The following is a 22,710-nucleotide window of genomic DNA, read 5'->3' on the forward strand; positions in this document are numbered from 1 at the left end:
TTTTTATTAATAAATATGTATTTAATATTGAATAAAAAAAATAATTCTATCCGGGTTTACATGTGTCTGACACCGCCTCTAGATATATCCATTTCTGCAATCTTGTATTCCACTCTTACAAGCAGGTCCGATGACATACTTAGGTAACCCTGTCCGTGTTCTTCGATCATGCAATATAAATAATAAAAATTAATACAATCAATAAATATTAACACACAAATTTATAGTAATCATGTTCGATAATGCAATATAAATAATAAAAGTTAACATAATAAATTAAAATATAATTAATAATCTAATAAATTAAAATCACACACTTCAATATTATTAAAATATTACAAAAAATTAAAAATTATTTTTTTATAGGTATAAATTAGTGATTTATAATTATTTTTTTTATTTGTATGAAAAAATTATTAAAAAAAATATGTATGTAATATTGAAAAATAAAAAAATTAGTGTAAAAATAAATATTCCAATAATATTCTCTTGAGTTTGAAAAAAATAATAATTTTAAATTTAAGAATGATTTTTAAATTGAAAATCACATAAAAAAGAAAATTAGGTATAGGACAGCCAATAATACTGTTTGAGTGGCACATAGAACACACAATGCTAGTTTTATTGAAAACAGTATGAGTTTGATTTTAGTTTTAAAATGGTATTTATTTACAATTTATTTATTTATATTTAAAAATCATTAAATCAAAGTCAAACAGCTCTAACTTCAATATTTTGCTATCAATATAAAAAATGATTTTAAAAAAAGATTATACTTAAAATTACTATTTAAAAAAGAAAAAGAAAAAGAAAAAGAAAAGAAACAAACAAGCATTTGGTTACTAACTCCATAGATCATCATAATCGCACGGTTGTTACTCATTAGCTCAATTTCTCAATCGTTGAACTTTGTCGCACAGAATCACCCCCTTTCGGACGCTTTCAAACGTCTCTTATCTCTGTTCGTCGTCTTTCCGTCCGCCCCCAACGAAGATCCGCGAGAATGAAAATGCTATGCGGTACTTTTAGCAGATAACAATATTATTATTTTGTGCATCTCCTTGAAGATCAGACCTTTCAATCTGCCGTTTCTCTCACTTCTTGTTTGGCGATGTTCTCCAAGCTTTTTAATAAGTCACCTCGATCTTCTCAGGTAATCGTTTAGTTTCGCAAAATGATCGCGACTTGATTGATGACTTTTTAGTATTATCTGAAAAAAAAAAAGTCTTGTTAATCTGACTTTGTGAGGATTGGAGTACTTTGGCACTATGATTGAACGTGTGACTTTTTTACTCCATTTGTTCATACAAATACATATCTATACATAGAAAGGAATTCAATGAGTAGGGTTATTGATTAACTAGGAAACGGAAATGTTCTCCATTTAGCTAACAGTTAAGTGTATGGAGAGGTGGAATAAAGATTTGTTTTTGTTTCTAAATAGGACTAGCATTTGATCTTGCATTATGTCTTCTGTTTCGACCATTCCCCAATGAATTTAGTTACGAAATCAAAGCTTGAAATGAGTTTATTTTTGTCTTCTGTTTGTTCCTGAACTATTTTTTCTTTCCTCATATGGACAATCAAGGAATTGGTGCAGACACTACTTAGTAGCTTTCTTTGCTATTTGGATTATTGGTTTTTGATTATTCATTTCCTTTCGTATTTGGTAATTTACGAGTTACTTGTACAAGAAAGAATGACTTGATCTAGCATCATCATCTCAGTATAGGTCAGTTTTCCATATTGCTTCATCCTTGCTGATGAACACTTTGTTCTCAAAGGAGTGATTTTTCACAATAGAGGGAGGCTTTAAACAAAATTTCTTCGATAACAAGACATTCAAGTATCTTTTTCTTTTCTCACCTCTCTTTGTCAATTTCACAACGTGGCCAGTTTTTATTTTCCATTTCCTGTTTAGTTGATTAACTTTGTCTACTAGCACTGTTCTATGTTCTATATTTTCTGAAAGCTTTTGGTAGCAATTATGAATATTGTTTCAGCTATCAGCTCCATTTTCCACATAATGTTTGTGATACTTTGACTGATGTCTGGCTAGTTATTTTTGTAAGGTAGTTGATATTTAAAGTTACCTTTAAATTTGCTAAACTTCTATTGTAGTTAGATGCTACATTTCTTTTATATGGTGACATTAGTATCTGTTATCCTTCTGTAGCATGATATACCCCAGGAAAATGTGATACATCCACGTGTTGGTGTTCATTATGGCATCCCATCAAGTGCCTCGATCCTTGCTTTTGACCATATCCAGCGCATTTTAGCAATAGGGACACTGTAAGTTGACTTTATATCTTCATTCTTTATACCTATTTCTTATAATTCACTTTTCCTTTAAATGCAAGCATTCCCTTTTTGGGGTATATTCACAAAGATTTATTCATATTAATTGTTTCTGTATAAAAAAAATTTGCTAAACTTTTTTATGACTTTCAACTTTTCATGCATATGATTATTTTACATGCTTAGAAAATATCTTTATTGGAAATGGATATGTTTATGCACTAAATTATTACCTGACCATATTTAAGAATGAAGTTGTCATCATGGACTATTTTAAGTATTCATTTTTAAGTGATTGTCAGGAAATTTGCACCATCAAAGGATTATATTATCATGTTATAATTATTCCTCTCTTCTATAACATCCTTTCTCTTTTCTCTTGCAGAGATGGGCGGATTAAAGTTATTGGTGGTGACAATATTGAAGTTATTCTTTTCTCTCCCAAATCATGTCCATTCAAACACTTAGAGGTTTGTTTCTGATGCCAAATTATCATCCCTCTTCTTTTCCTTCTTGCAGTAGCATCTTGTATGATAATCTTTTGCCAATATTGCACTTATTTGACACTGGTTGTTCATTGTGTTTGCAGTTCTTGGAAAACCAAGGATTTCTAGTGAGTGTTTCAAACGAAAATGAAATCCAGGTAATATCTTCTTGCATCTATGCAAGTGAATTTGTTGAGCATAACTTTGGAATCCATGGTGTCTATTATTCATTTTGTTTTGATTTTGACCTGTTGCTTTCAATCTTATTAAATCATGGCTAACCATCCCCCAATGTATGACAGGTCTGGGATCTTGAGAATAGGCGTGTAGCTTCCAGTTCGAAGTGGGAATCAAATATAACTTCCTTTACTGCTATATATGGAACTCAATATATGTAACACACTCAGAACATTTTACACTTTGTTTCAACATTTCCCTTAAAGCAAGATCATGAATATTCATTAATCAGTTATTGCTACTATTTCAGGTATGTGGGAGATGAGTTTGGATTCTTATCAGTTCTCAAGTATGACAATAAGGAAGGAAAAATTATTCATTTGCCATATCATCTTCCTCAGAATATTGTTGAGGGTAATAACAACTTTTTCTCTCAGTGGTTGAAAGGCTTTTGTAAATTGTATTAACAACAGTCTAAGCACCTTCAACCTGTGTGAGTTTCTTTGATTGTGAATATATGCAAGTCCTTAGTTACATGGACATATTCTTTTAGCAGTTCTCAGAGCTTTATGGCAAACATGCATATAAGCAAGAAACACTGTTACTTCTAGTAAAATGGGACAAAATGATCTCACTTGCAGAGACCATTTTGTGTACAATTGCAGTAAATAACATTTGCAAAATAAATAAAAAAATCATTTTGGTTATTTTTTGTACATTCCACCTAACCTCAGGGCACAAGCCTATATTTTTTGTAGAGTATATATTTTGTTTGAGCTATGCAAAGTGTACCTGGTGTTAGAATATTGAGATTGATGTGTGACTCTATATTGATTGCTTTCTGAAATGGTTGAAGAGTTAAAATGGCAGGCACAATTTATTTTCACTCTCTAGATATGGGTATATGTGATCTCAGGATTTTTATCTTATGGTACTATCCTCATGCTGGCTTCTAGTCATATATGAATCCACTTAACAATACTGATGTAGATGCATTGTGAAGTAGAGGATTTGGCTGGCTAGTATCAATTATGCGAGTTAATCATTTGATTGAGACTTGGGGTCTCTAAATTGTGATCCAAATTATTGTAGTCAGTCTCTTCCCCTAATATGAAAAAGGGTTAGTTTATTTATCAGAAAAAAATAGAGACGGCTCTGTACCTTTTTAATTTTGTGAAAAAAATGATTCGTATAATATAGACCAACATAAGTTTGTGGTGAGAAATTATTGATATGAATCTATGATATATAAAGCAAGGAGTAGGAAAAAGGGTTAGTCCTTATTTGATGTAGGTTATAAAAAACCAGGTTATTTGAGTAAAAAGACATTAGGGTTATGAAAATAATGGAGGGTAATGATGTGATGGTATATTAGACAGAGGTTTATTTAAAAATAATCCCAAATAATCCACATCAAACAAAGCCTTAGTTAATTTATTTATCAAAAAAAGTAGAGACAGATCTGTACCTTTTTTATTTTGTGAAGGAAAATAATTTATAATATAAACTAACATAAGTTTGTGGTGAGAAATTGTATTTATGAATCATATGATATTAAGTGATGAGTAGGAAAAAAGTGCACCTACATGGTAAGATAAAAGTCCTAAATCCAGTAATAAAATAACCAAACTCGACTGTTCTGGTAGGTTCTTCTCTTAGGGTTGAGAGTGGGGAAGCGGGATCATTTCCATGGAAAAAACACTAATTCTCATGTTAATGATAACTCATTAAACAAGCCCTGCAAAACATTGCCTCAAAAGGCCGGTTCTACTCACGTAACAAAGTCAATGCGAATAATTATTAAATTTTCACTTTTATTGGGAACAGTTCCAAAGTTATTTTTGCCTAGGAAGAGATTGATATTCAGCATCTACATGTCTAGTAAGCCTATCACTACGAATTATAATATCTGTTATGTTGCACATGGATGACTAAGCTATTATGTGTATTTCCTAGACTGTCATCTCATCACCATCAACTACACCTTTTTCATTAGGTTGGGGACATATGCTTGAAATTTAGTAGTAAGAGGATGCGATAAGAAATAAATGAGAGAAACAAGTTAGTGATGCTTTTGCCCAATCGAAACTAATTTGACTCTACATAAGTTGGATGAGGTTTAGTTAAGTGAGATTGCAACGAGAAATCTACAACAATAGATAAAAGCTAATGTATTGTTTGAGATTCATTCCGCAATATGTTTTGTCATTATCCCCAAGAAAAATGTTCATGGTGTTCCACTTAATATTGTAGTTTCTGAGGTTTGTATGTTAAAGATATATATTTGCTTGTCTTAGTCAAAATTTATACTATATTCTTTATTGGTATATGATGTAGATGCTGCTGGCATTTCATCATCCAGTTGTCAGTCCATTGTTGGCGTACTTCCTCAGCCTTGTTCCAGTGGAAACAGGTATTTATAATGAATTGTCGGAAGTCGTTCTTTAGGCTTATCAAGCTTTACATTTCATATCTCATGCTTTTATTCATGTAAAATCTGTATAAGCTGTGGAACAAATATAACATTAGCCTCCCTGCATGTGATAGCATTAATTAACTTTGATGTTGGATACTAGAGAATAATCCTATGAATTACTATGGAAACCGATAGAAGTTTGACATCTTCAATGTTTCAATTAGCCTATAATAGGGAATGAGGTATTCACGAGTACTTATTTAAAGAGTGGGATTATTTTCTCTTGATAGTTCTTTTATGGACATCAAAGAGAATTGTAGACCTTCTCTAGAAATGTATGACAGACTACATGTGATTTCTACTCTTTTTGTATTACAGCTGTTTGCTGAAACTTAATTTTCCCCTTATTCCTTTATCATCCAACTTTCCTTGTTCATTTGAGATTATGATGTGATTTCCTTAAATTCTCCATAAATAATGACAGGTCCATTTCATTGCATTTGAGCTCGTTTGGAAGCTGTTTTATAGACGCTTCTATTGTTCCTTTAATTTTTTCTTTGACATAAAGGTCTCACATATGTCAACATTAAAACCCAACAACAACAGCAAAAAATTATTTCCCCGAACAAGTTAAATCATTATTTGCATCTCCATATTTAGAAGTCATGATCTTTAGGTACATTGCTTCATTTGGCACAAAATTTTACTTTTGAAGTTGCTTCCAAACAAGTTAAATCTTTATTTGCATCTCTGTATTTAGAAGTAATGATCTTTAGGTACATTGGCTTCATTTGGCATAACATTTTACTTTTGTTTATGACATTGTATTATTTTAGTGCTCTGTGTCAAATTATAAATAGTGATTTTTTTCATGGTTTATGTCGATGCTAGCAATATGGGTACCATTTATGTGAGAGCTTTATGTTCAATCATAGTGGGATCTGGGATCATAATTGGCAGAAAGGGTAGCTATGAATCTCTTACAAGTCCTCTTCTAAATTGTTTTGAAGTTTGAATTATTATGAATCCATATTATACATGTGATCTTTTTATGCTAAGTAAATTCTGATTGGCAGAACTATCTGAAAATGAGTGCATTTATAGTCATGGGATTTCTCTATTTTTTTCTGTGACATAGTTACTTATTGTGGAAAATTCAAAGAAATAATTGTAATGATATTATTAGAACGGGTCATGCCCTTTAAATACTCATTAAAATCTTGGATATAATTTAGTTCCTAGAACTATGGGATAATTCTTTGTAATAATTAGTATCCACATTTTACTTTTGTCTAACATTCAGTTCCTTTTAGACTTTATCATTTTTGCACTCAGTTAATTGAATTGCAGAGTTCTGATTGCATTTGAGAATGGATTAATCATTCTCTGGGATGTCACTGAAGACCGGGCAGTTATTGTCAAAGGCACTAAGGATCTCCAACTGAAGGATGATAAAGTTATTTATTCTCCAGAAGGGGTTACCAAGGAAGAGTTGGTTGATTCCTCTGTCGATGAACAGACTGAAAAGGAGATAAGCTCTCTCTGTTGGGTATCATCTGATGGATCAATTCTTGCTGTTGGTTATGTAGATGGAGATATTTTGTTATGGAACTTGTCAACTGATAGCAAAAATCAAGCAGCTAATAATGTTGTTAAGCTACAGACATCATCAGCCAAGAAACGATTGCCAGTTATTGTCTTACATTGGTCCTCAAGCAGAGGACATACTGATCATGATGGACGCCTTTTTGTTTATGGAGGTGACGAAATTGGATCTGAAGAAGTTCTCACGGTGTGATCTTTACCTGATTTGCAACAATTCCTTTCCTCCTTTAGCTTTTGTATGAATGGTTGTGTGATTCACTAGTTATTTATCCTGTTGATGGTATGATTAATTAGCAGTAGCCCCGCTTGTAAACACTTTTTATTTTTGATTTTGTATATGGACCAGATACAAAAAAAGTTTTGAAACTAAACTTAGTGAGTGAAAGGTTAATAAATTTATTTTTATTTCTGGATCCAGACTCAAAAACAATTAAAAAATGTATTTCCAAATGGCTGAGCTATAAGCATAGCTGACATTTTGATATGGTCACAGACATGGGGAGTATTCGTATTTATTTTTCTAAATATCTACTGTTTGTGGTATCATTGTTCAAAATCTTCCTCCTGATATTTTGTTGCCAATTTTGCAGATCCTCAGTCTTCATTGGTCTTCTGGTGTAGAAACTTTTAAATGCATTCATCGTGTAGACCTCAGGCTTAATGGGTCTTATGCGGATATGGTTCTGGTGCCAAATGTTAGTGCAAAGGAGAAAACAGATGCATCTTCACTTTTTGTATTGAGCAGCCCCGGCCATTTGCATTACTATGATGATTCCTGCATTGCTTCCTTAGTTTCCAAGTCAGATAAGAAGCATTCTATTGATCCCCTACAATATCCTATGGTTGTGCCAACTGTTGACCCATGTATGACTGTGTGTAAGATGAGCTCAGAACTTAAAGAAGGGAGTCTTTCAGCAATCCATCCAGAGGGCCAGGTACATCCTAAAGACAAACTGAAGTGGAATGCTTTGGTTTGATCAATGAACCGTTGTTTCCTAACACTATTCTCTTGTTAATGCTGTTTGTTTATCTAAGTGTTTTGTTTAGACAGTTTCAGCAGCTAAACATAAACAAATGCATCACATTAGCCAAAGCAGTCAGTGGCCCATCACTGGTGGTGTTCCTAGCCAACTGTTCTCTGGAAAGAACAATATTAAAAGAATATTTATAGCAGGCTATCAAGATGGATCTGTTCGAGTATGGGATGCCACATATCCTACTTTATCACTTATTTTGCTTTTAGGATCTGAGGTGAGTTCTCACTGCAAATTCTAGGATGGGAATCTTTAGTGTGATTTGGCATAAACAACAACTTCTTTATCAAGTACGATGATTATTTTTCATATGAAAGAATGATCAAAATATGATGAACAGGTGGATGGCATTGAACTTGCTTTGGCAAATGCCATGGTATCGGAACTGGCTTTATCATCCCATTTAGCTCTCGCTGTTGGGAATGAACATGGAGTGGTGAGTTATATATATATATATATATATTTTATAGAAAAAAGGTTATTTATTGTTACATATGTGTGTTTTCCCCATGAAATCTATTTAGGGGGTTAGGTATGGACAATATATTTACGGGTTAGTATGCCAGTATAAGAGGGTCACCACGGAAATATATGAGCTGTCAGCTTTCTGTGCCAATTTGTGATAGTCATTGTTTTTGTTGGAATTTATAGGTTCGCCTTTATAGTCTAATGGGGAGTTCAGATGAAACAAAACAGTGTCATTATGTAACCGGCACAAAACATGAAGGTATGGTAATACTTTCTAGCTTGATTAATGTTGTTACAATTTCTTCTTATTCTCTATTGTAGGCCTAGGGTGATATTCTTAAGATTCTCTTGTTTTGAAAGAGAATTCTTTGGGCGGGAAAAGCGACTTATAGTCCTTTCATTAAAAAAGCCCAAAAAGGGAACAATTACATCCTTCTGGATTTTACCTTTTTGTGTTGTTCTTATTTGAGGCTAACACCTAGGCCTTGTTTGATGTGGACTGTCCAATCAATAATTTACTCATCAATCACATCATTCAAATCATCAACCAAAATACCCTCTATTTTTTAAATATATTTGTTTATTATATATTTATACCTCTAATGTCTTTTTAACTAAATAACCTGATTTTTTATAACCTACTAGACATATATCTGATGGGCTTCCCATCTATGCGGCCTGATCAATGTAAACCATTTTCTGCAGTTCATGATTTTGATTACAAGGATGGGGCCCGTGTTACTGCTATATTCACACTGATTGATTCCCCTATACGTTCTCTCTTTTTTTCATCCTCTGGAGAGAGATTGGTAGTAGGATTTGAGTGTGGTCAGGTGAGCAATATATACTAACTTGTAATGAAACTGTTTTGTTATACAATTTTTTTATTGTTCACCATAGTCCAGAAAAATCTATATTTGTTATGTTTGCTAAAAATCACAATAATCTAGAAAATAATGTATCATAATTAAAAAATAATATGATCATGATTTACATAGATATTTTTATACCAAATGAAGCGGAAATTTACACTAGAACTTGGATCATGATCTAAAACATAATTTGTGTAGCAAATGAAACTAAGACTGTGATTGTGACAAAATATCAGTTTTCAAATAGGCTCAAGATATATTGCATATTTACTTGGTTGACACTTTTGAAAAAATAATAATACCTGGATAACTAACATTTGATCTCCCTTTTAAGCTAATTTTTATTATTTAGGTGTTCTATGATCATTGTTGTTCATTTCAGGTTGCACTGCTTGATGTCATTTCATCAGAAGTTATATTCCTTACGGAATCTTTATCAACTCCAAGCTCCACAATTGTATCCCTTGCTATAGGAACAGTTCCATATGCTCCTAACAACTCTTCTGATCACTCTAATGCTGAAACTTCAGTTAGATCCCAAACGGAAGTAGTTTTTGTCCTGATGAGTAACTCTCAAATTATTGCTTTGGACACAACTGGCCATGCTATCATCTCTTTGCCGATTCACTCAAAGGCGTCCAATGCAGTCTCAATCTGTTTATTAGGCAAGTAAACAATATGGGGCTTGCTAATGTATTTATTTAATTCGACTTCTTTCCACAGTTCCTAAGAACTATACATTTGCAGGGGACATTTTTGCCCCTTCTGATGTATCCAGTGAAGAGCACTCATCAGTCTCGTCTCAGGATACAGACATATTGGCAAAAAAGAGCTTAGAACCTGAATTCAGTGCACTTGAGAGCCAGTCAGATGCTTCAACTCAAGCAAAGCGGTCGGAGGAAATATCTTTAAAGTCATATTTTCTGCTTAGCTCTGAGGATTCATTGCGTCTATACTCACTAAAATCACTGATGAAGGTTCTTTGTCTTATTGAATTTCTAGTTATTTTTTTGCAATGCATTTGTCTCACAAGCTCAATTGTGCTTCATAGGGGGAGAACCAACCTGTGTGTGAAGTGAGTATTGGAAAACAATGTTGTCATACAATGATTTTCAAGAAAGACGGGAGACCCTACGGACTGATATTAATATATCAGACGGGAATGATAGAGATAAGGTGAAATTTTGTAAATTAATATTTTAAACTACGCAAATGTGTCTAAATGTATAAGTTTTCTATAGATCCAAGATATTGTCTATAATTTTTGCTACATTGTCGTTTGGAAACATCATCTCATTCCGTTGTCTCATCTGGATATGCATCCAAACTTATTCCAACTCATATCCAGATACACCGATTTTTTCTTTTGTTGACAATAGAATTACTCTTCCGGCCAGATCTAAAAAATTCATCTTACGAAGATCTACAAACTTCATAATAATCGATGGGAGGCGTTTGAGTGTTGCGCGATTTCTGGTGTATCCCACCCAACCACACATTTGATAAAAAACGTATTTGTATTTAGCAATCAAACGTATTTGTATTTAGCAATTCACATGCGGATACATATTATATACAAAGGTGTTTCTGTATTAAGCCATTGATCCCATTTGGATCCGTATGAGAAATAAACAATCAATTTCTGAACTTGTCTGTGACTAAGTTTTAGTTTCCAGAGACATTTTTGGATGCCGAATTTTTGTATCCAGTTGTTTCCATGTACCAGTTCTGATTGTGCATTTTTGAGTTATGATGTGACTTTATTTTTACAGGACTCTGCCAGATCTTAAATCAGTGGGTAACAGCTCTATGACAGCTCTTCTTAGATGGAACTTCAAGAACAACATGAACAAGACAATAACTTCTTCTGATTCCGGGATGATAACATTGGTTGGTATTTTTGTCATTTCTAAGACGAATTATACACAAATATTTTGCTCTTCTAAGGCAGTTTATTACCATATATTCACTTAGCGTGTTAATGATATATGACAGTACAAATGAGATTATGGGAGCATAGGTTGTAGAAAATCCTCTAAATTAATGGCTTCATTTAGAAACACCATTTGTGCCAAATTTCTCATTTAGGTGTGGATCCAGTTCGGATCATCTTTGGAACGAAAGTGTATTTGAATTAAGGGTATTTTGGTTGATGATTAAATTAATCTCAAATAACCCACATTAAACTAGGCTTTAGCTGTGCTGGTTGCATAGAATGTAACTTATGTTTATGGTTTCAAATTTGATAGGTAAATGCGGGAGAATTTGCTTTGATATCTCTTTTGGCTTTCGAAAATGATTTAAGGTCCCCATCTCACTCTCTTGCTATCTCTCTTATAACGTCTGTATGAGATAACTATGAAACTAAACAATCTACCTGAAATGCCAGAATTCCTGAGGCTTTGCCAGCCCTTCATGATAAAGTTGTTGAAGCTGCAGCAGATGCTGCCTTGAATTTGTCTCAATTTCAGACAAAAAAACAGGTTCAGATTCTTTCTTTCTTTTTCTTTTAGATTAGGGTTTTTTCCACCGCCAGATTCTTTTTCCTTGTATTTCTTGTTACAAGAATTGTTATTTTTGTTGCTACAGGAATCTATTCAGGGAGTTCTTAGTGGACTTATAAAGGGTCTCAAGAGAGAGAAAAGCAATGATCTTAAAGGTCAAGAAACTATTGGTGCTCATCTGGAGAAAATATTTTCTAGGTTCCCATTCTCGGACCCTTCAGAAGCATATAATGACGACGAAGTGATAGAACTTACCCTCGGTAGGGCACTCTTTATTTTAACTCTTTATATCTGTTTCCCTTTTTCATAATCTTTTTTTTTTGTGTGCAGATGATATTGATATTGAAGAACCTCCAAAAATTATATATTCTGCTCCAAAAGAAAAGGTTGAGCAAAAAGGTACAATAATCTGCCATTGTTTTCTGATTTAAGGACTCTCTTTAGTAGTGGGACTTTAATAACTGGATTTTGAATGGCAGCCGAAACTTCTGACAGAGAGAGGTTGTTTGAGGGTGGTAATGATGCCCAACCAACAATGAGAACAGCTGAGGAGATCAAAGCAAAATATAGAAAAGCTGGGGTAATTTTTACAATCTTATTTAAATTGATTAATTGTGAATAGAGACTTGGATTAAGGGGTTTTATCACATTTGATTGTTATTGAAAGCACCGGGTTGAGGTGGCAAGGTCATACCTGTTTCTTTATTTTATTTTTCCTCCATAAAAATTGTGGGTTGTTGTTTAAGTGTTAGCCTCTTCTAGGTATTAGTCTAGGTCTGGGAATAATTAAAACTTTTTAGTTCTTTTGCGACTAAATAAGAAACAGAAAAACAACAGTTGGCTAAATGCTTGACATTGTTTTGTGGATTTCAGGATGCCTCTGCAGCTGCTAACCAAGCGAGAGACAAACTCCTAGAGCGCAAGGAAAAACTAGAGGTAGTAAACCAAATATGGCGTCCTCCCTTCACCTTCTTTTAAAATTGCATCGAATTCTTTGTTGAGAATATTTTTTTTTGGATCAGCAACTTAGCGAACGAACCGCAGAGCTGCAAAGTGGGTCGGAGAATTTTGCATCCATGGCAAGTCAACTTGCCAAACAGATGGAAAAACGCAGTAAATGGTGGAACATTTGAGATGAATCATCTCCAATTATATCTTAACCAAGGTCGTTATTTTACTCAATCATCTCAACTATATCTTAACCAAGCTCAATATTTCGCCTCTCCCATTGGAATCATTTCAGTCATTTTTGTCATAGTAGCAAGAATTGTACAGGACAATGTTGTTTTTACTTTTACATTTGTTCATCATTTCATAAGTCATTGTCCCAAAATATGTAAGAATTGCAATTATTGTGTAACTAATAATGTAATTGATAATTTGATTTGTTAAAGATATACATGATATAGCCATCAAATACTGTTTTGAAAAACACAGACAAGAGTGTCTTATTTTATTTTAAATAGCTTTTTTTTGTGTTTTTAAAAGAAATATTTGCAACAAGTGTTTGTTTTTTTATTCTTTTTAAATTTGAAAGAGGGTGTTGATTTTCTTAAGGGAATTTCAGTAATTACTAGAGATATATAATATGATACTACAAAAATATTTTAGTATACTTTTGATCGATTTAGTGTTTATTTTTTTACTTTTTTTAATATGAAAGAGGGTGACATGCTTCTTAAATAATGTGGACAAATTATATCTACAAATATATATATATGTCTTTTCAAATACTTCTAACTTTAATAATAATTATTATACATAAGTAATTAATCATATGAACACTACAAATCAGTTAGTTCTTTAACAACAATATGATATTTTGACCAATTTTTATTACTGTTGTTTAAATACAAACTAATAATCTTGTAACATTACTTGAAATATCCTATAGATGAATATCAATTTTCAAAAATCTTCTAGAATGTTCTAGGTCTTCCTTCTATAGAGCAATGTGCATTCTTTCCCCTTAATGGGTATACCCTGCTTTGGGATTTTGCATCTCATTAGAATTCAACATTCATTTGATCAAGATAGGCATATCAGTTCTCATACAAATGCATATCTTTACAAGCCCTACTTTTTGTTAAACTAGAGGACTTGTTTGGTAAAATAAACAAAAAGCAAGACAGCAAACTTATTTTAACACTAGTCTTTTGTGTTTAAATTTCTAACCAAGCATTCTTTCTCCCATGAAATGCAAAAGACATCAAAATTAGAAATTGTCAAAAGAGTATGAAGACAAATTCGTCGAGGATTGAGTTCTTACACAATTTAGTAAGATAGATAACCGCTGCGCTGCTGTTACATGCCCCTGCAAGAGGTAAAAAAAAAAGGTTTTGTCATGAGCAAATTTGGGCCTTGTTTGATCAACATCATTCAAATCATCAACCAAAATAACAAAAATATCTTTCATTTAAAAAAAAAAAATTATTTAGTCATTATAAATTTATACCCTTAACATCATTTTATTCAAATAACATCAAACAAGCTCTTAAGATTTCATATAAAACATAATGAGTCTATATGAAAATTGTTCTTTTGTCACAATCAAGATCCCAATAGAAGATCGTAAAAGCAAAAAATATCCCAATGAGTCTGTATGAAAATTATTTAGTCATTATAAGATTGTTTCCTCGATCATAATCGAGATTATTGTGTAGATTAATCTGAGAGAACCTATGAATTGACTCCAAAGTTGTTGTATTGTTAAACTCAATCAGTTTGAATTCGAACCCACTAATTCATTAATTCTGAGGAAATTAAGGCTTACTTTGAAGAACAAACAATGTAAATTCAGTATATCTTATTTAAATCATATGTATCTCAAATTCAGTTATGAAAGAAAAGAGAGATAAATTCAATCATAAGCATGAGTTTTGAGAATCAATATTGATGTATCCAGATTCCAGACTACACAACTAGGTATTATATGATAAAATCATCATTTATATAAAGTTTGATCAGCCTACATGCTCTATAACTCAAGATTCAATGGAAAACAATACTTTAAAGCATCCGGATTTGTTACTTAGATCAGAAACTGGCGTTAGTTTCATTTGTTGCTTCCTTTTACTTAAATGCAATTGAAGTTACTTAAATGAATCATAGTTTTGTATAAATCTAACAAACAAAACTATCAATCTCCTAAATAAAACCTACAAACAATCCTACAATGTTTAGGCATTCGTATCAGAAATAGAGAGAGAGAGAGAGAGATAATGTTGTTTTACCTGACTTTCTTAACCAGGACTGCCTGAAGCTTGCGAGCAAGTTCTTTTGATCGTAACTTTCTCTCAAGGGCCTTGCGAGCAAGGACTCGTTTCTCGGAATTCTTGATATGATAAAGCTGCTCATTCTTGATCAACCTCTCAATTCCGCTTGATTGCATTTTCCTCTGCATAAAAGTTAGCGCTTGCTCCAGATTACTGTCTCGAACTTTGACTCGGATCCCTCTCCAGTGATTAAGAGCCGAATTCAATGAGGTCAGTCCTGGACTCGAACTAGTAAAACTCTTCCATGAAGATCTCCAAATAGCATTCATTTCTCTAAGAACTTTTGACTCTTATTATTGTGAAGAAGATTAGGGCACCGATCTTATTATTTCCAGAAATGACGATTACAAACTGAGAAGAAAGGCTTATATTTATGCCCAACTTATCTAAATTAGCAATCGAACTAATCTACACTTTATTAATTTAACCTCAAACTATTTTATATTATAAATTGATTCTAAACAAATAATATGAATTTTTATGACTGAAATGCCCTTATTTAAGGTTTATTTGCTTAAAACAGATTTTATTTTTCTTAAACATTTTATTTAATATATATATATAAGTATATACAACACCTTCAAAAGTACTATATATATAACTTGTATATATAACTAAGAGCATAACTAAACTCAAGTTCATTCAAGCTACTAGATGTTTCATGCTATACAAATCCCAAGTATAATATAGAATAAATTTCTTAAAAAAAAATTAAACATAGAAATTGAATAATTAAAATTACATTTCAATTGCATTTCTTATAAAATTGAGATTTAAATTCTAATTCAAATTATAAATTAAGTATCAACCTTTCAATAAAGATATATAAATTATATACTTACAAGCGATGAAAACATTACAAAGAATCACAAGCCAACATCACCATGGTTCATGACCTTAAATAGCATGCAAGAACTATAAAGAATTAAGGATTGGAAAAACTGAATAGGTAAATGGTTGCAAAATCCCTTTAAACAAAGAATATCTCAACAAATGTTAGTTCTTGTAACACAAATCAAGAGCACACCAAATTCACGCAAGAAAAATAAATGTGTCCAACATATACCCACCATTGAATATATGACTAAAACAGCCACACAAAAAAACATTGTACCAAACATACAAGTTTACATAAAATAGATAGATAGATAGCCAAGAACATATGGGCCAGCCACATCTTCACAGGCGATCTAACCATTAGAAAAGAACATCATCGATGCTCCCGGCCACTAAAGATTGAATCTTCTTCGGGTGGACTAGCAAGATACTACTTGTTGCTTTCAGCATTTCTCACAGGGTAAAAATATGGATGTGCCTGTGTATGCAATATCAAACATATAATTTTTGTCTTAGAGCATAATATAATTCAAGTTTAAGGAAGTAGAAGCAGCAATTGAAGTTGTAACATATAGTTTGTCTTGAACTGATTTTAACAAGTTATTCATATAACCCATAAAAGTGATAAAACGGCCTATAGAATGACTTAACCTACAAAAGTAATGAATATCCAGTTGAACAATAATATATTTTACGTGTTCAAATAACAATAAGAGGTAATAAAAGAGGTCCATTTAGAGAATTTGTTATTAAGGGTACATGGATCAATAATAATAATAATAAATTAAGACACTCATTTTTTATAGTAGTACAATAAGAGAGATTTTAGCAGGAAAATGTTATGAGACTGTCATACAATGCAGGTCATGAAAATATGATAGATTTCATATCTAAGAAGAAAATTCCTCACCATGGCCTCTCTTGCAGTGGGCCTTTCATGATGATCATAACGCAGCAGCTTATCCACAAAATCAATTGCCTATAAAATAAATAAATTAATTAATAATGACCAGTAGAACAAAAGGTTATAAATGGCACAAATCCTACCTCTGGAACAGCCAAATGTTGGTTTTCAGCATTAACAAATTTCGACCATGGTTTCCTAGAATGCCTATAAGAAAGCCATGTAAATTTCTTGTCAGGTATATTGAATAGTGAAATAAATAAATAAAATCTACACAAACTGTAGTCTGAAAATTGAGTGGAAAAGCAGTAAATTTGCATCACCAACCTCCCAACGAGGGCAGCTAGGTGAGGATCTAAATCTATGCGGTACTTATTCAAATATGTATTTAACTCATCAGTCCCAAGAACCTACATGAACAAACGACAACTGCAGGATATTAAATTTGGATATACTCAAAACTACAGAGGCCAAGTAATGTACCCAAATGCCCACTTGCAGGCAAAGAAATAGGTTTGAGGAATTCTATTCTTGAAGATCAAAGCGATTTTGATATTGTTAACTATGCACGAGTGCTTGCACATGTCCAAAAGAAACATAAATCCTTGACTAAATAACCATATGATTGATTGTACCTTTGCAATTTTGACCAACTGATCATAGTTATCATGGCCATAGAAAAATGGCTCCTTACGGAAAATCTGTATGTCATACATCAAACCACCATCAGGCCAAAGATTTTAAATCACTACCAAAATAACAATATTTATAGAGCCTAAATCATTACCAAAATAAACCATATTATGTAAAATTAAAGGTTATCAGTATAAATAGTTATCAAACAGGCCACATTCTCACCATTCCCGCAAACATGCAACCAAGGCTCCATAAGTCTAAAGAATAGTCATAATCTTGTAAATCAACTAGGAGCTCAGGTCCTTTAAAGTACCTATCAGCAGGCAAAAAAATAGTAGATGAAGAATTTTCGATAGCAAATTGCTAAGTGTAAAATTAAAACACAATCTTCAAACATATTTTCAAGAGCCCTTCCACAAAAAATATGTTTATGCAAATCCCAATACTATAATGACAACATTAAAAAAATACTGTTTTTCTTTTGGAATTGGTGCTTTTATTTATAGAAATCACAATCTTTGTAATTCTTCAATTAAAATACAAAGGCACTTTCTGACCGTAATCATGTGAGTTGATAAGTTACACTTAGTGCATTGGTAGAGTTCCTATGTGTTATTTTCTTTTACTCATTGTATAATTCAATGCATAAAAATAGCCATTAAATAGCAACATAGGAATAGCCTAAGCAATACTAAACAAAAATATAGCTCGTTGCTAAACAGAAACAGGCTCCAATTTGAAGAGGAAACCAACCTTGAAGCAACACGAACATTATATTCTTTTCCAGGATGATAGAATTCTGCAAGGCCCCAATCAATAAGTCGGAGCTTTCGTTGCTCGTGATCAATCATCACATTATGGGGCTTCACATCTCGATGCATAATACCTTGGGAATGACAATATTCTAATGCCTGTATAGGAAGATACCATTATTGAAGTTAAAACCCTCTCAAGAATACATGTGTGCATCAGAGCGGCAGCTATGTAACAAACATAGAAATTACTAGATAAATACATCTTTGTTACTCATATGATAGAAGAAGAATGTGAAGCTTAGCACAAGATTTTGACACATAGGAAACATATAGGCCACCATAAACACAACTTATCAGTAGAGGCCTTCACCTTGCTTGGATCTACCTCAATTCCTCGTATATGCCATAAACATATAAGAAGAATGTGAAGCTTAGTACAAGATTTTGACACAAGAAACATATAGGCCACCAAAAAACACCTCGTATCAGTAATGGCCTTCACCTTGCTTGGGTCTACCTTAATTCCTCGTTGGGTGATCATGAATCCCAGCATCATGCCTGCAGTAACACCGAATGTGCACTTCTTAGGCTTTAACCTCATCCTATATTCTTGGATTCATGACTTTACTAGACTTGTGCTCTTTGCTGATATTTCATGGAGACTCAAGAAAATCTGGAAGCTAAAGGAGATCACTCATCAATGGTCCACATGAATTATTGTGGAAGGTACCTCTACCTATATTTGGTTGGATAATTGCCATTTTAGAGGCTTGTATATTCCGATATTCACACTAGTCTTTTCCACAAAAATTGTCTACCAAGAGAAGTTGACAAATCTAGCACGTCTTTAATTATGACTGATGTTAACAGAATATATGAAATTTTGTAAGTTAGTTGGCTCTGGCAGTGCCCACACAGCCTTCGTGTAGATATGGTTAAATGGGCTTCAACAGATACTAGACTGTAAAGGAAGAACTCCAACAAAGACTAGGTTGTAAACAAAAGATATCTTCGTGGATAGACTGAGCAGTTTGCATGCATTTTTTTAATGCTTATTTTCTATATGTTTGGAAGAATAGACTAAACAAAAGACATCTTCGTAGAGAGACCAAGCAGTTGTATGCATTTCTTTTAATACTTATTTTCTATATGTTTGGAAGAATTGATTTAATTATGGAGATTAACAGATATCCTGGCAGAAATAATGAGAAACCAGAATGGAGAACCAACCATTGCAAAGGAAGTCGTGCAGTTGCTTTAACTGTTTCAAAATACTATATCTGGACTGTGTAACAGATTATTTAGCTAAAAAGCAGTTGTGAACCTGTGTTTTCCAAAATTGTAAAGCCTGACAACTAAGAGTACATTACCCTGAGAAGTTTCTGAATCCTTACAAGAACTGTTACTTAAGTCATAACTTTTCCTAGATAAATTAAAATAACACTAGAAGAAGCTGCATGTAAATCAAAAATATTACTGAATATCTTCTTGAATATTTCCTTGACTTTAATACAACTTCAATTTTTCCTAAAAATACTGCTCAAGAAAAATTTATGTGATCTTTACTTGGTTCAATATTGCTTACAGTTTCTTAGATAATACAAGCCTTGAACCATTTATAGTTACTTTGAGGAACAAAAGAAAGGAAGATAAAAAAGGAAACTTGCCTTTAGAAGTTCATAAATATTTATGTGATCTTTACTTGGTTCAATATCGCTTACAGTTTCTTAGAAAATACAAGCCTTGAACCATTTATAGGAAAATATGTATTAGTTTGAGGAAAATAAAAAAGGAAGATAAAAGGAAACTTGCCTTTAGAAGTTCATAAATATAATAGCGAATATCGAAGTCGGAAAGTGTGGGATATAGCACTTTAAAATCTGTGTTGTTCACATGTTCAAATATCAGACTTGGAGTCTTTGATTGCTGATCTCTGACAATGTCAAGCAATTTTATAATATTTGGCCCACCACAGAGGTTCTGGAGAATCTTGATCTCTCTCTTGATCTGCATTACCCACATGGTTAGCAATTTCCAGAAATTCTTGAAAAAGAATGTAACAAACTTCATCATAAAATATTTAAGAGAAAAAATACACACAAAATATTTGGAACACTATATAGTAAATTCGCAACGAGGATAAGGACAATATTAAAGATTGTAATCATTTACTAAAAACAACCCTAGAAACTGTCAGGTCTGCTGGTATCCCCTCTTGTTCTGTAACAAGAGTTTCCAACCACTACATTGGTATAAGTTTATACATGAAAAAAAAAGCCATATGATATGGTTGACCTAACCCGGTTCTATCTATTGGGAAGTTAATATTAAAACCCATGTGTACGTGGCAATTTTCGAGAGTAGATAAATAATGAGTACAATTCCATAAAACTGTTCAGGTAAATACAATAATTGAAGGGTAAAACAATCTCATCAAGAATGACATTCTGTCATGTTAAAGACATGTATTGTGTGTTTGACACAAACTTAACCCTAAACCATCTATCTAAGTTGTCAAAAATCATGTCAAGGATAGAATTTAAACGAATTGATAATTATTTTAGAGGGTACCAAAACTATGAAACATTCCCTAGGAAAGCATTACAAAGCATCCTATTAAAAGAGTTAGTGACGTGCTCACTGAAGTAGCTAGATCAAGAGAATTCATCTATTTATTTCTAATACAAAAGGATTTACCTTGAAAAAAAATCAAAAATAAGCTTTAACACATCAAATAACCAATTTATTCTTGTAAGAAACAGTATAAAACAATTCCTTAGACAATAGTTTATGGCTAAAATCATCTTATAGTATCTTTGTTTCTCAAATTTAACTGAGATAGATAATGACATTCTTTATCATTAATCTCTTCAATTTGAATACCTGTTAATTTAGAGTTGGTGTTACTAGACAGTTAAACACACAAAAATCTAATATTTCTCATACCTAAAAGAATGTATAATCTTTAAACATCTGTGCATTACAACTATGTTCCAGAAAAAAAAAAGTTCCCTCCATATACCACTACATTTTTACCTTAAAACTTGGATCATGTCAAATATACCCAATCATCTTATTTTATGATTAACAATATCAATCTATATATACTTGATAGTGTAATTATAACACTTGTTTTGGAATGTGTTGTAAGTACATAAAACAATAAACCCATCCAAGAAACCAAGAAAGGCATATACTTTACTGATAGGATGATTCAATTTTCCCATCCCACGGGTCTTTTACATCGAAAAATATGTAATCTCCAAACATGACAATAAGAATGGACTATATCCATTGCAAGCATCTGAAATCTGGAAGAAATACTCAAACAAACTGACTATTTATCCCATCAATAACGTAGTTAATAGAACATCAATTGGAGATCAACGAATTCAGGAGCTCAATAAGATTACTTATCCTCTAAGTAACATCGCTAATTGAACATCAATTCAATCGAAGCTTACCTTCTTCTTCTTCACAGGTTTAAGAATCTTAATAACACATTTCTCATTATTGGTGCAGTGAACGCCCTCGAAAACCTCGCTGTATTTCCCTCTTCCGACTTTCCTCACAACCTCATAGTCATCCTGCTCCCTATAGCATACATTACCAATCAATCAACCATACATAACTTAATCGGATGGAATGCAACAGAAATGAAGATGAATATCCAATACCCAATATATAAATAGAAAAATTACCCCCAAGTAACGGTGAGAGATTCATAATCCCAGTATTCCTTGGGACGGATGACATTGACGTCGGCATAAACCTTGGCCTTGGAGGGAGCGCCAGGACGGCGCATGGATTTTCCAATCTTCTGCGCCAGGGTTTCTGGAAGGGAGAGAGATGACTTAAGAGTTTGGGAAGGGTCCTGAGAAAAAGAGGGTTGTTGTTTCTTGTTGTGGCTGGATCTATGTTGTTTTGGCAAGGACGAATAGAGTCGACGGGGAAAAGTGGGGGAGAACTCTGACGGAGGCGGAGAAGAGTGATTGAGAAGAGCGGTGAAAGAAGATGAGAAGTTGGTAGAGAGGGAAATCCAGCTCGGGTGGGCGATGGTGATGAAATGCAGAGGCCTTAAGGCCATCAAAAAGGATGCTCTAACACCAGAACCCTAATCATCGTAGAGATAAAAAGAAATCCATCTATATTATTTGTTCCTCACTAGGTTTTCTAAAATAAATAATAATAATTGAAAGGATTATGTTTTCTAAATATACAAATATAATTTACTAATGAATGAGTGGGTTTTTCTTCTATTTATTTTTTTTTAATTTAATTCTTATTTGTTAAATTTATACTCAATATTTACCAAATGAGTCAAGTAAGACTTAAAATAAAATAAACAAAATAATAAAAATGATGAAAATTCTACTATTAAGTATTAAGTTCACGTTAAATTTTTTATTTTTTATTTAGAAATAATATATACTAATGTTTC

The 22,710-nt window shown here is 32.7% G+C and overlaps 3 protein-coding genes across 3 annotated transcripts; 1 reads left to right on the forward strand and 2 right to left on the reverse strand.

Moving 5' to 3' along the window:
- The first annotated feature begins 936 nt into the window (after positions 1–936).
- LOC124925354 lies at positions 937–13,269 on the forward strand. The gene is made up of 24 exons (XM_047465335.1): positions 937–1,153; positions 2,177–2,295; positions 2,687–2,771; positions 2,891–2,944; positions 3,089–3,180; positions 3,274–3,377; positions 5,301–5,376; positions 6,730–7,171; positions 7,575–7,919; positions 8,032–8,235; positions 8,359–8,454; positions 8,670–8,745; positions 9,192–9,319; positions 9,741–10,023; positions 10,106–10,335; positions 10,410–10,534; positions 11,131–11,248; positions 11,608–11,663; positions 11,748–11,841; positions 11,948–12,122; positions 12,193–12,261; positions 12,342–12,442; positions 12,736–12,798; positions 12,885–13,269. The coding sequence occupies exons 1-24, from the start codon at positions 1,112–1,114 to the stop codon at positions 12,993–12,995; spliced, it is 3,288 nt and encodes a 1,095-aa protein (XP_047321291.1). The 5' UTR covers positions 937–1,111; the 3' UTR covers positions 12,996–13,269.
- Positions 13,270–13,969: 700 nt separating this feature from the next.
- On the reverse strand, positions 13,970–15,469 carry LOC124925356 (30S ribosomal protein S21). The gene is made up of 2 exons (XM_047465337.1): positions 15,096–15,469; positions 13,970–14,176 (listed from the first exon to the last, which is right to left on the reverse strand). Exons 1-2 carry the CDS (start codon positions 15,404–15,406, stop codon positions 14,167–14,169), a joined length of 321 nt encoding a protein of 106 aa, XP_047321293.1. The 5' UTR covers positions 15,407–15,469; the 3' UTR covers positions 13,970–14,166.
- A 625-nt stretch (positions 15,470–16,094) lies between these two features.
- On the reverse strand, positions 16,095–22,398 carry LOC124925355 (casein kinase II subunit alpha-2-like). The gene is made up of 10 exons (XM_047465336.1): positions 21,971–22,398; positions 21,734–21,863; positions 20,082–20,276; positions 18,268–18,425; positions 17,737–17,827; positions 17,514–17,579; positions 17,206–17,288; positions 17,022–17,085; positions 16,885–16,953; positions 16,095–16,452 (listed from the first exon to the last, which is right to left on the reverse strand). Exons 1-10 carry the CDS (start codon positions 22,354–22,356, stop codon positions 16,405–16,407), a joined length of 1,290 nt encoding a protein of 429 aa, XP_047321292.1. The 5' UTR covers positions 22,357–22,398; the 3' UTR covers positions 16,095–16,404.
- Positions 22,399–22,710: the final 312 nt, after the last annotated feature.

This window comes from Impatiens glandulifera, chromosome 2 (assembly GCF_907164915.1).
Source record: "Impatiens glandulifera chromosome 2, dImpGla2.1, whole genome shotgun sequence".
NCBI classification, from domain to species: domain Eukaryota; kingdom Viridiplantae; phylum Streptophyta; class Magnoliopsida; order Ericales; family Balsaminaceae; genus Impatiens; species Impatiens glandulifera.

Bases quoted from the DNA above. Each gene is read 5' to 3' on its own strand.
- LOC124925354 (XM_047465335.1), top strand. From the start codon at position 1,112: ATGTTCTCCAAGCTTTTTAATAAGTCACCTCGATCTTCTCAG. The intron at 11,664-11,747 runs GTCCCCATCTCA...CTGAAATGCCAG, and splicing joins GCTTTCGAAAATGATTTAAG to AATTCCTGAGGCTTTGCCAG. The intron at 11,842-11,947 runs GTTCAGATTCTT...TTGTTGCTACAG, and splicing joins AATTTCAGACAAAAAAACAG to GAATCTATTCAGGGAGTTCT.
- LOC124925356 (XM_047465337.1), bottom strand. From the start codon at position 15,406: ATGAATGCTATTTGGAGATCTTCATGGAAGAGTTTTACTAGTTCGAGT.
- LOC124925355 (XM_047465336.1), bottom strand. From the start codon at position 22,356: ATGGCCTTAAGGCCTCTGCATTTCATCACCATCGCCCACCCGAGCTGG. The intron at 21,864-21,970 runs GTAATTTTTCTA...TGTATGCTATAG, and splicing joins TCTCTCACCGTTACTTGGGG to GGAGCAGGATGACTATGAGG. The intron at 17,086-17,205 runs GTTGGTGATGCA...GCTTTCTTATAG, and splicing joins CTAGCTGCCCTCGTTGGGAG to GCATTCTAGGAAACCATGGT.